At 33.0% G+C, this 13,402-nt stretch overlaps 1 protein-coding gene across 1 annotated transcript; it reads left to right on the top strand.

Annotated features, from left to right (window-relative positions):
• Nucleotides 1-2,139: 2,139 nt before the first annotated feature.
• On the top strand, nucleotides 2,140-4,681 carry LOC100807790 (uncharacterized). The gene is made up of 6 exons (XM_003546539.5): nucleotides 2,140-2,363; nucleotides 2,561-2,869; nucleotides 2,954-3,000; nucleotides 3,525-3,587; nucleotides 3,948-4,080; nucleotides 4,299-4,681. Exons 1-6 carry the CDS (start codon nucleotides 2,258-2,260, stop codon nucleotides 4,313-4,315), a joined length of 675 nt encoding a protein of 224 aa, XP_003546587.1. The 5' UTR covers nucleotides 2,140-2,257; the 3' UTR covers nucleotides 4,316-4,681.
• Nucleotides 4,682-13,402: the final 8,721 nt, after the last annotated feature.

Raw genomic sequence — 13,402 nt, 5'->3', positions numbered from 1 at the left:
ATTCTTTAATGCACACGTTTTTTTTTTTGCTTGGTCCACCCCATAATTAAAATTGTGGCCCCAAATAGATGTAAATGTCCTTACTGATGCAATCCTATACCCCAAGGGCATTGGATAGAAGACTCCAAGAAGACTGGGCCAAAGATGCAAGAGAAGACTCTAGGGTTCTCATGAGTCTTAGGATAGATTTCGGTCTCATGGGTTAAGTATGAGCCCACTTATCTTTGTACATATTAGATTAAGGTTTCATTATTTTTTGGCCTTGTATTTAGGGCTCCATAATTTAGGTAGGATATCCTAGAAATATAGGATTTTTCAGCCCTTGTATTTTAAGGCACCTAGACTAGTTTTTGTATTAGGGGTAATTTTGTAATTTCATATGCATTAAGTGAATATTTGATGTGTGTTGGGAAATAAATTTAATTGAATTGGGAGAAGCCCAATCCAATTAAATTTTAGAGGGGGGGTGAGAATTTGCTTGCTACACCTCATTATCACATCATATAGTCACATTTTGTGCATATCCTTCATGCTTTACATGTCTCATAATACCTAAGCACACTTAGTAGAGAATCTTGGACTTGATCTTGGATTAGTGGGATGAACCATAGCTAAAATTCACTAATCATAATTAATGAAATTTTAACTCCAATATTTGGCTCCACAAATTCAAGTAAAATTTGAATAGAAATTCAGATTTCCCTCCAATTTTGTGTGACACTTAGGCTATAAATAGAGGTCATGTGTGTGCGTTTTTTGATCATTTGAGAATTACACTTCAAAGTTCAGACCTCATTTGAAGCACAATATTTCGTGCTCCTTCTCTCCCTCTCCATCCACTCATCTTCTCCTACCTTCAAGCTCTTATCCATGACTTCCTATGGTGGTGAGCTTCTTCTTGACTCATCTTCTCCTTGAAGTGGCATCTCCAATCTTCTTCCCTCCTTCTCCATTCCGTTGCCATTGATATTCAAGAAGCAAATGACTTCATTGATGAAGAAGATCCAAGACCTAGAAGCTCCACAAGGAGCTACATCACTTACTCCCTTTATTGAACCCTTTCCTTTCTCTCAGCCAACACTAGCACCCCATTCCCTTCTTTTGTTACTATTGCATTGCATCGTTGTCCACCCCTTTTTAAGCCCATCGTCAAGCATGGTGGAACCCTTGCTTAAGCTCATGCCAATGATTGCACCTGGTGGAATCGTGGTCCACCTCTATTGTACTTGGTCACACCATATCTGGTTGTGGATCTGTGGATGCCTTAAGAAATGCAACGACAAGATAACATTTGATGACAATGGTGACTGGAAGCACAAATCTGGTCCCTCAAAGTCATGCACGCAGATTTGGGTCTTCGAGGTGATGATGGGCACAAGAGGGGTTGTTCGGGGTAGTTTGTGCGTAGATGATGTTGTTGGTGTGGTGGTGTGGTCATGGTCTCACACACATAGATCTAGAGAGGACATCGACGCGCAACAATGTTGAAGTCAGTGTGGTGCAATTGCATGTGCAGAGTTAACGAAAATAAATCTAGCCTGCTTCAACTAGTTCCAAAAAATGAAGCACCTAATAAAATAGGTTACAAACTATGCAATTCACAATGCAAATAAAGTACTGATGTGCTTTTTTTATTAGGGATTGTTCAATCCATATTACAAAAATATACATTACCAATTGAGCAATCCATAATATTTTTTATATTAAGGATTTTTGAATCCATAATAAAAAACAATATTTCGGATTAGTCAATGTGTATATATTTTCTTAATCTATAATACATCACAAAAGTATTTTGACTTGTAGTGAAGACGAGATGAGTGGTCACACACATGGTGGTGGACATGGATTTGAGGTGGAGTGGTCACAAAAGGGTCGTGCAATCTTGGCTTGTAGTGGTTCCAAGGTGAGTGGTGGTGGGCAGCGTGACTGATGGAGGTGGTGGGGAGATGATGAAGGTGGTGGGAGAGATGATGAAGAAGGATAAAAGGGGAATATTTGAAAATTATGGGGTGCACCAAGCAAAAAATAAGGTGTGTTAAAGAATTGTCTCGGGGTTGAATTGAGTCATGGGCTATTGGTTCTTAAACGGTCGGCCTATTAAACCAAAGGCCCAAATCAGTTCAAATTTTTCAAAACTCACCTTTCCTTCCGCATCTTCTCTTCTCTCCGAACTCACAAATCTGCAAAGTTTGGGTGAACAACTCCAACGGCATTTAATTATTCATTCGCAGATTTTCGTCGTTCGAACCCTAGAATGCCGAAGCGTGATAGAACCAAGAAAACCGCGAAAGCAACCGAATCAGTACCCGAACCTCAACCTCAACTGCAGCCACCACAATTCATCGACCTCGAAATCCAAGGTTCACATCTACACATCAATCTTTTCGTTTTTCCCTTTTTATGAACGTGCTTTTAGTTCAATTTATTTTTACCGGCTAATGTTAGCAATTAGTATGTTATGTTAGCGGGGATTAAAAATCATGACCCCTTCTTATCACTCCCAACCACCAAACCACTCTCTGACTCCCGTTTTGAGTTCGGTTGAACTTCGGTGCAGCGATGGAGCGACAAATTGGCGCGATCAGGGCGGTTCGCGACGTGGAGATCGAGCACCTGCTCACGGAGCTGCGGTTCCTGCGCTCGCGGTTCAGCAGCGAAGAGCTCCGGAAGCCCGTGCTGCAGGTTTTCGAAGAAACCCTACCGAATCTCGCTGTCGTGAACGACGAGCGCAGCAAGAAGCTTGAAGTGAAATGGAGAGAGACGGAGGGTTGTAACGATGGTGTGGATTTGCACGCTTCTTTGCTCCAGAGGTTGTCCATGGCTTCCATCCCTCGCTTCCCTGGGTTTGAATATTCCACCAATGAAGGTACGGTTTATCTTGTGCGTTTACAATTGCAGAATGTGAGGTGTATTTGTTGATAATTGACAACAGGTGCTTCTTTGGTGTCAGGGAGAATGAGCTTTATTGGGGCTGATGACCTGCATTTCAAGGACATTGTATGTTTGTTCTCTTTTCACTTTTGATTAGTTATTAGTTATATGTTAGTTATTCTCATGCACCCATGGTCCTTTGAATGATGAGGCACTGCTGAAAATATTACTCATGAGATCAACGTGATATTATTAATTCAAAGCCGACACTTGTTAACTAACGTACCTCGTGCTAGAAGGCTTCTCACTATGCGAATGTATGAAGGAGGGTCATTGTATATAACCTTACCCTTGCATATGAGAAGCGGTTGTTTCTGGATTTGAACATATGACCAATTGGTCACCAATGTGCAACTTTACCATTGCTCCAGGCTTACCCTCAATTCAAAGACATAAAATGAACTTCTCAATGTTATTAGCCTTTAGTCATTGTAGTATGTGATAACAAACAGGTTGTAACTGCACAAGAGTTGCAATAATGCTGCTTTTGTTCAGCCATTCTTATGTGTAATGTGATTTGAAGTATTTGTCAATTTAAATGGAGTTGTTTTTTTGGTTCTATTTACAATTAAAATGTCTGATATTTATAGGCTTTGGAGGAACCATCTGACACTCAGACTCTAGCAGTGCAAGAAGGTCTTCAGACTCCCGGTGTTCGTATCTTTTTCCTACTATTTATTTGTTTGTTTTATAAACTCTGGTTTATGTTGCTAAGGAACAAGTATATCTAGATGATTTTAAAGTTTTAACTCGTAAGTTAACAGCTGAATTAGATCTAGATTCCTTTGAGTTGGCTTTTCCACACATTCACTTAATTAGCAACGTAGACTGTTAGATGAAGATCGGTAGACTTAGATTTTATCTCAGTAAATCGAAATAAAAACATGTATTTGAGATTTGAGTTGTCTGATCTTCATTCAACAGTTATAATGCTCATATTGTGTGAATGTGTAGAATAGCCAACTGCACCTAATTAGTTCTGAATTTAATTTGGCTCTTTAAGCGTTTCGCAGGTGACTAGTCAGAGGTTGTCAGTTGGGATGACACCCAAAACACTTAGGCTGCCCAAACCTGGCGAGATGCTTCTCTCTGTGCATGGATCACCTCTAGGTGTTTACAAGGATAATAACATGGAAGCCATACATGGTATGAAAAATGGTTGAAGTGAAAGTTTAAACTTTCTGTATTATTTTCATGGTAATATTGGTTTCCATGTTGCATAGAAGTGGTGGTTAAGTGGTAGCTCCTTTTTTCCAACAAATGCTTAGTGTCCTGAAACTCCAAAGTGGCCACCTTAATGCTTCCCCTTATTAAGTATTCATTTCTGTTGTTTTATCAAACCCTCACTTAGTTCTGATATGCAGAGTCAGAGGAGGGTTGAATGCCATCTAAATCCATTGTCCTCCAAGAAGCTCTACAAATCTTTATGTGCACCGAACAATACCGTTTGTCATCTCTCTATATGAGGGTTACTTGAAAATTAATGGCCCCTTGTTATTATTTATTTTTCACTTAGCATTGAAGACTTCTAGATTTGCCCATGACAGCCAATTAGATGATTTTGGCCTTCCTACTTCTGCAAAATTTGAAATGGATGATGCAGGAAGTGTCCTACAGATTTGTGTCACTGCTGTAGTATTTTGTATATTTTTCTAATTGTGTGGTTAATTTGCATTACAAGAAAATGGCAAGGTTGTAAAAACACTTTTGTACTGTAACTTTATAATCAAGCAATAAGATTTATTGAGATTATCCTTTTACCAGCAAAAAACATTCATGAGATTCTATTTGGCTTGATGGAGTCTTACAAAATGTTACTATTTGATTTCAACCTTAATTAATGACTTCTCGTAGTTGTTAAGAGTGGATAAAAGAAAAACAATGACTTGAAACACAATGTGAAGTGCAACCTTCTGATCTGGACTTTGATGAGCAACCATTCTACAAAAGATTCATCGTTGAGGAATGTAATGGCTGGCCTTTGTGGTAATATTTTGATTGTTTTCTATATTTTTTTTTAGGATCAAACTTGCTAATATTAATGATAAAAGCCAGAAACAGAGTTTGCATCAAGAGAGATGATTTGGTCCAATTAAAAATGGACTAATGACAAGTACTAAATTGAAACAAAAAAATAATATTTAAATCATATATAATTGAAACATGTTATATTTTTACTTATTTTTCCTTCACACCCAAAATATATATCTTACCATTTGATCTTGTTGGGTTTTCTTTTAGTTTTGTCCAACTATTAAATATATGTATCTTAACTCTTTGATTTCACCTTTAACACTATTATATATATGTTTATCAAGTTATTTGAATTAGTTTTAGTTTTTTTGACAAGTTTACAAATTTATTTGATCAAATAAAAGTGTTTAAGAAACAATTTTTTTATTATTGACTTATAAGATTTACTTTTAAACATAACTTATATTTACAATTATTATTTTTTATTTTTAATAAAATAATAAAATTGATCATTTATCATTTTATTTGAAATTAAATTATTTATTTTGATAAGATTCCTTATTATTTAACTAAAAAATTATTTTTCAGATTGACTTAAATATGTTTTTCATATCTAGAAAATAGGTTGTTTTCATATTATTACCTAAAAATTCATTTTTTTTATCAAATAATTATATGAAAATTTTTTATGTTTCAATTTACTACTTGCGGTTAGTCCCCTTTCTTTGAGTGATGACGTGATAGACAAAGTGTTATACTATCACGCTTAATCACTGATACGACATTGAAGGCGATGACATGACAATGAGTGTGTCAATGACAAGGCATGATGATGTGTCACTCCGTTTGTCACGTCATCACTTAACAGAAGAAAATTAACGACAGGTAGTAAGTTGAAACATAATTTTTGTCTAGGTGCTTGGTTGAAAACTGATGTAACTTCATTGGAGCTTGTAGGCCTTGGATCTTCTTCATCAATGGAGTCCTTTGCTTCTTGAAGATCATGACAGCGGAGTGGAGAAGGAAGAAAGATGATTGGAGACGCCACTTCAAGGAGAATATGAGTTTAGAAGAAGCTCACCACCATAGAAAGCCATGGATAAAAGTAGGAGAAGATGAATGGAGGGAGAGGGAGAGAAGGAACACGAAATTTTGTGCCTCAAAGGAGGTCTGAACTTTGAAGTTTAATTCTCAAATGATCAAAGTTGAAAAAATGCACACACATGACCTCTATTTATAAACTAAGTGTCACACAAAATTGAAGGAAAATTTGAATTTCTATTCAAATTTCACTTCAATTTGAAATTGAATTTGTGGAGCCAAATTTTGGAACCAAAATTTCACTAATTATAATTAGTAAATTTTAGCTATGGTTCAGCCCACTAATCCAAGATCAAGTCTAAGATTCTCCACTAAGTGTGCTTAGGTGTAATGAGGCATGTAAAACATGAAGGACATGCACAAAGTGTGACTATATGATGTGGTAATGGTGTGTAACAAGCAAATGCTCACCTCTCCCTCTAAAATTTAATTGGATTGGACTTCTCCCAATTCAATTAAATTTATTTCCAACTACACACATCAAATATTCACTTAATGCATGTGAAATTACAAAACTACCTCTAATACAAAAACTAGTCTAGGTGTCCTAAAATACAAGGGCTGAAAAATCCTACATTTATAGAGTACCTTACCTATATTATGGAGCCCTAAATACAAGACCAAAAAAATAATGAAACATTAATCTAATATCTACAAAGATAAGCGGACTCATACTTAGTCCATGGGCCCGAAATCTACCTTAAGGCTCATGAGAACCCTAGGATTTTTTCTTGCATCTTTGGCACAATTTTCTTGGAGTCTTCTATCCAATGCCCTTGCGGGATAGGATTGCATCAAAAACTAACATGAATGTTAAGTAGTAATCTAAAAATGACCTATTTTCTAGGTATGAAAAACATATTTAAATCATATATAATTGGTACTTTGCCGTCTATGACCAATGTACGCATGTAACATGTTATGTCTTCCCTTACTCTTCTGTCTAGACCCAAAATATATATCCCACCATTTGATCTTTGGGTTCTCTTTTACCTTTGTCCAAATATTAAATATACATATCTTAACTCTTTGATTTCACTTTTAACACTATCTTATTAATCTAGTTCAACTGGTTAAACATGATAAATTGATCGGTGAGTTATTATAAATTTCGAATAGTATTTTTTTATTCCTACCAATATAAAAAATATATTATTAATTTAATGTACTTCTTATTTTGAATGAAGAATTATCTAAAAAAATAAATAGTATAAAGTTTCTTAAGTCTATATAAAAGTAAATTACATATATATGTTCATCAAGTTATTTTAATTAATTTTAAGTTTTTTTTGACAAGTTTACAAATTTATTTGATCAAATAAAAGTCTTTGACAAACAATTTTTTCTTATTGACTTATAAGATTTGCTTTTAAAAATAACTTAAACTTACTATTACTATTTTTTTATTTTCAATAAAATAATAAAATTGATCATTTATCATTTTATGTGAAATTAAATTATTTATTTTGATAAAAATCCTCCTTGTCATGTGTTAACTAAATTTGTTTTTCCGATGGGCTTAAATATGTTTTTCATATTTAGAAAATAAGTCGTTTTCAGACTATTACCTAAAAATTAAATTTTTGTCAAATAACTATCTGAAAAAAAAAATTGTTTCAATTTATTATCTACTGTTAATCATTTTTTCTTAAGTGATAACATAACAGACGGAGAGTGTCATGCCATCACGCCTAAGCACTCATATGTCATTGTCACATCATTAAAGATGATGACATGATAATGAGTGTTGGGTAATAATCTAAAAATAACCTGTTTTTTAAGTTAAGTATGAAAAATTTAATTAAACCTTTTATTTAGTGTTTAAAGTGATTGCATTTGGCTTACAATCCAATGCATATTTACATATAATCAAGCTTGGTATTTATGTATGCCTTAGGTTGTTGAGGGACAATTGAATTGCTTCATTAATCAGTCCATTGAGCATGGACTAGATTTCTTTAATGCTACATGAGTTATTAGTTATTTTAGACACCTTATTAATACCTCTAATTTCTTTTTATGTATCTCTTTCTATCATATCATAAATTTAAACATACCTATATTTTTTTCACTCTAGGTGTTGGAATAGCTTCTTGTGTGTCCAAACATTTTCCAAATTATAATGTACATTATGTCAGTCAGTTGAACACCAAACATAACATGATGAACTCTCACCTGCTGAGGTAAAACAGCTCATGTTATCTTGCTTGATCAACTTGGAGCTCAAAATTCATCTTTTTAGTTCTGTAATATTATTACCGTGAGGCAAGCGCGTATAAAGTACCTTTAAATAGAATTATATTGTTTAACAATTACAGTTTTTTGTTTAAGTTTTAGCTTAATTTTAAACTATTTAACATTAATGGAGGAAAATGTGAAGAAATTATTTAAGTTGAGAACCACAAACGTTTTTTCGTGAATTGGAAACATGAAAAAACAATGCCTTTATTCACATCTAAAAAAAACAATGAAAAAAAAATCCTCAACGATAAAAATATATTATTTTGAATAGACTATTTGCAAATTTCTTCGTTAGTCTTATAATTGAGGAACAGAAAAAAAAAACTAAAATTCACGACAATACGATAAACATATGTAGGAATCATTAATAAGAATTTAAACAATATGAGAGAATAAAAACATGTCCAGATATTTTAAGTACAACATACAAAGGTCAATGATAAAATAAACACATGAAATCTAGTAGAAGTTATCATCAATAGCAAAATCAAAATGTTCTTCTACAATCAGGTAGGTAAGCAACTCAAGAAGAGGATGAGCATTCTGATATGGTAGGAGCTGCGTTTCGATTCTTAGGCATAACAGTGATTTGTCTTTCTCGACCAGTGATATTGAATCTCATATGATGTACTATATTACCTATGATTTTGTTGAACAAGACATTTTAATTTTAACTATTTTTATTAATTAAGAAATTTATTTGACTGTTCGATAAACAATTTTTTTTAGTAGTTTTTAATATTTTAAAAACACTACTTTTAGTAGTGTTTCAACAATTCTTTTCAAGTAGCATTTCAACAACTCTTTTTTTTTTTAAATGCTAGCTTATAACTTTCAATTTTTTTTTTAATTTTTATCATCAATATATTTATCTAATTTTTTAAAAATAAATCATGGTTTTATTATTTTTTGTCATTTTATACTTTTTAATTACTTCAACAACTAGTTTTACCAAACACTTATAATTAAAACTATGGTTGGTGAAACTAGCTTAAAGCTGACAAATAAAAGTTAAAAAACTATCATATTAAATTATATGTGCTCGATACAACTAACTGGTAAGGTAGCTGAAAAATCTAAAATGACAAAAAAAATCATAATTTATTTAGAAAAAATAATAAGAAAATTGAATAAAATGCATTGAGGATCAAAATGAAAAAAAAAATATAAAAAATTAGAAGTTAAAAACTAGTATTTTAAAAAATGCTACTTGAAGTAGCGTTTCAAAAAGTGCTGCTTCAAGTTTCAAGTAACATTTTCTTCAAGTTTCAAGTAACATTTTAAAAAGCACTAGAAGTTACTAAAAAAACTTGTTTATCAAATAGTCAAACAAACTTTTTAGCTAGTAAAGAAAAACCTAGAAATTATCTAAAATATCTTACCGAGCATATATAGCCTACACAAGCTAGTTTTTCTGCTTTTAGCTAATTTTCTAACTTTCAATTATTTTTTCAACTTCCAGATAACTTTTAGTTCATTTTACTAAATAGAACCTATTTCAACAACTCCCTTGCTGTCATCTAACAAATAAAAAGTAATCGTTAAAATATATAAAATTGATTCATAAGTATGTCACCAGTATTTACCGTACCTCATTATGAATAGATTCAATCTCTTGACAATACATATCACGATCATGACAAATTTTCAAGACCTTGAACACATCTTCATTAATATACTTTATTATAATATCATGTGTATTTATTAACCAATAAAAGTAGAGCTTCAACACGGATAGTCCGTCTCGTCATGTCAAGTGAAAAATGGATCAGTCTGGCTCTATTCCATACGGCTACACTTTTCGTTGTTTGGCCTAGTCCATTGGCCTGCTTTACTTTTTTTTGTGTGTCTATATTCATATAAATTAAAAAAAAAACTAGACAAAGACCAGGGTGGGTATGTCAAAGTGCGGCACATTTCTCTGTTTGGGGTTCTTTTAGAAAGAATTTCCCAAACTAGGGCTGTTCTTGAGCTATTTCCTAGGGGGTGCTCTTTTTACACGTCCTCTGCATGGGAAACGCCATTGTTGATGGCGCCTTCAGCAGGAGTTTGGCACGTGGCTATGGAAACGCCATTGTTGATGGCGCCTTCAGCAGGAGTTTGGCACGTGGCAATGGAAACGCCATTCCCAGCAGCGCTTCCACTTTTGCTGATGTGGCTTTGGAAGCGCCAGCAGTGTTGGCGAGTTGGTGAAGGCTAGCCCTAGGCTAGGTTGCAGTGCTGCAGTGTAGACTGACTGCAGCAGGGAAGCGCCAGTGGCTCTTGCGAGTTTGGAAGCGCCAATGGCTCTTGCAAGTTTGGAAGCGCCATTGGTACCTGCGATTTGCATGAAAACGCCAATGGTGATGGCGTTTGAAGCTGTTTAAATACCCCTTCCACCCCAGAGTGTTGTACATTTGTTTTGCGCTTTCGGTTTCAATATTTTACTTTCGTTTTCGTATGGCTTCGTTCTGCGCTTCCCGTTTCAATATTTTACTTTCGTTTTCGTATACCTTTGGCATTTTGGTGACTTTGGAAATTTCAGTGGTATGAAGCATTTTATTTTTTAAAATTATATTAGCTTTTGTTTTTTGTTCAGCGGTTTCCGTTTGAACATTTTGCTTTCGTTTTGGCACCTTTAGCATTTTGGTGGCTTTGGAAATTTCTGTGGTATGAAGCAATTTTTTTTTTAAAAAATTATATTAGCTTTCATGTTTTTTCTTCAGCGCTTTCCCTTTGAACATTTTGTTTTCGTTTTGGTAGCTTTGGCATTTTGATGGGTTTGGAAATTTTTGTGGTATGAAGCATTTTATTTTAAAAAAATTATATTAGCTTTTATGTTTAAAAGGCTTGTTAGTGTGTATTTAAATGTCAAAAATAAACAAAAAAATTGTGTAACGATGTGTATTTGAAGAAAATATTTTGAATATGAAATTTGTATAATTTTTTTAATTAAATTAGGTTGGTGTTGATGAACGTTTGAAGTTTGAATAAAAAAATATTATAGATGATATTTATTTGAAGTAAGTATTTTGAGTACGAATTTTTTTTTTTAATATGAAGTTGTAGTATTTTTTTAATTAGATTAGGTTGGTTTGTTGGTGTGTTAAAAATTTAGAAACGTTGAACTCGAAAGTGTTATTTGATGCTTATTTTTTTCTTGTACTACAAAAATTTTATTATATTTGTAGTAATTTTGTAATTACCTTTTTCCATTTTAAAGTTATTAATGGTTAAGAATAATTATTTATACTACTAACTTCGGTAATGAATTAATAAATTTTCTGTTAAAAATGACTATGTTGAAATTGTTCATTTTTATAAGTTTGTCCCATAAAATTAATTTGAAGTTAATTAAATTTTTTTAAAAGAGAAATTGAATGTGAAGTTCCAATAAAGAGATCTTTTGTGATTACATTTTATTAGTTTTGATTAAAAGTTTTATAAAATCGTTTGTGTTATTTAAGTGTGTTGATGTGAAATTTATTTAAAATTAATAATTTGAATTACATTTTGATTAGTTTAAAATTACTACATTTAAATTGTTAATTTTTTTAAAGTGTCTTAATGTGAAATTGATTTGAAATATTTTTTTTTTAAAATTACGTTTTATTTTGAAGTTTCAGTAATGACTTTTTGTGATACCCATTTTGTAATTTATTTGACGTGTTCAAATATTGTTTTTGTAGGTACACGATGAATTCGGTTATAACAGTGTTGTATTTCAATGGAAGGGTATATGAAGATAATGATGGTGTAATATTTGAAGGCAGTAAAAAAGCGATTCAGATTAAACGTGGAATTAGTTTCAATGCTTTGAAGAAAAAAATTGAAAATAATGAAATTATTTCTGCTATTAGCTGTAGATTTTTAGTGTCAGGAAAATATATTGCCTTGCAAATTTGTGATGACGAAGACATTGAAACAATGTTGGAAAGTTTTAAACAACAAGACCAAATGTCAGTTCTGGAATTGTACATAGAAAAGGATGTGGCTGGTGGTTCAATGTTTCATTCTGCCAATTCGCTTACATCATGTGGAAATTATTTATCTAATGATGACACACAACCGGCAACAAATATGAACAATTTACATATTGACGAAGACGATGATGATGATGATGATGATTATCTTGTGTCTAACTCATACGTTGAAGAGTCTTTAGACGAAGATGACAGTGTTGACGGTATATCTGATACAGACGATGAAGTCACAAACATTCCTCAACCAGTAAGAATTGTTCACCAGCAGAAGGTATAATTTGTTGTAAGAAAAAATTAGACAATACATTTATTATTTGATGACAATTGTATTTAATGCTAAATAAGTATTATTTGATTTTTTATTTTATTTTGAACTGTTAGGTGCACAACGAATTGAAAATCCATTTTGGAATGATGCCTCACATTATAACAATATCAACTGGAGTTGTCCTGATGAGGAGGACATTTGCAGTTTGGAGATACCGTCGACCTTTAATGTTGGCCAAGAATTATATGTTGGCATGGAATTTGATAGTAAAGATGCGGTCAAAAATGCAGTCAAACAATATGTTATGAAGGTGCATCAAAGCTTCAAAGTTGTTGAAAGCAAAACGAACAAGTATGTGGTTTGTTGTGTGAATAAAAATGCAGAGTGTCCTTGCCCTTTCTATTTGAGGGCAATTATATCTAAAAAAACAGATACGTGGAAAGTCACACAATGGGATGGACCACACACATGTCTGAATATGACCATGACACAAGATCACGAGAAACTTGATTCAGATTTAATTGCCACTTGTGTAGTAGGTACGTATTTTATGTTCATATTATGTTCATATTATGCTCATTTTTTGTTAATTATCATTTAAATTTTGTTATGTTATTCACAGGCATGATCAGAGAAGATCCATCAATAAAAATTTCTTTGATTCAAGAGAGGATTAACAGTGAATTTGCGTACAAGGTGTCGTACAAAAAAGCTTGGTTGGCGAAACAGAAAGCCATTGCAATTGAATATGGCGATTGGGATGAGTCATATGCAAAACTTTTGTCGTGGCTAACACACATGCAAAATCATTCTCCTAGATCATATTTTCAAGTACTACATGACGATTTTATCATTGGGAATACGGTTAGTCGCGAACACTGTCAGTTTCATAGAGTTTTTTGGACTTTTGGGAAATGTAAAG

This window comes from Glycine max, chromosome 15 (assembly GCF_000004515.6).
Source record: "Glycine max cultivar Williams 82 chromosome 15, Glycine_max_v4.0, whole genome shotgun sequence".
Taxonomy (NCBI): Eukaryota; Viridiplantae; Streptophyta; class Magnoliopsida; order Fabales; family Fabaceae; genus Glycine; species Glycine max.
Note: the sequence above shows the minus strand (reverse complement) of the source record. Positions and strands in the feature narration are given on the sequence as shown.

Excerpts from the sequence above, each read along its gene's own strand:
- LOC100807790 (XM_003546539.5), top strand. The coding sequence starts at position 2,258 with ATGCCGAAGCGTGATAGAACCAAGAAAACCGCGAAAGCAACCGAATCA. Across the intron at positions 2,870-2,953 it reads TGAATATTCCACCAATGAAG|GGAGAATGAGCTTTATTGGG; the intron begins GTACGGTTTATC and ends CTTTGGTGTCAG. Across the intron at positions 3,001-3,524 it reads ACCTGCATTTCAAGGACATT|GCTTTGGAGGAACCATCTGA; the intron begins GTATGTTTGTTC and ends TGATATTTATAG.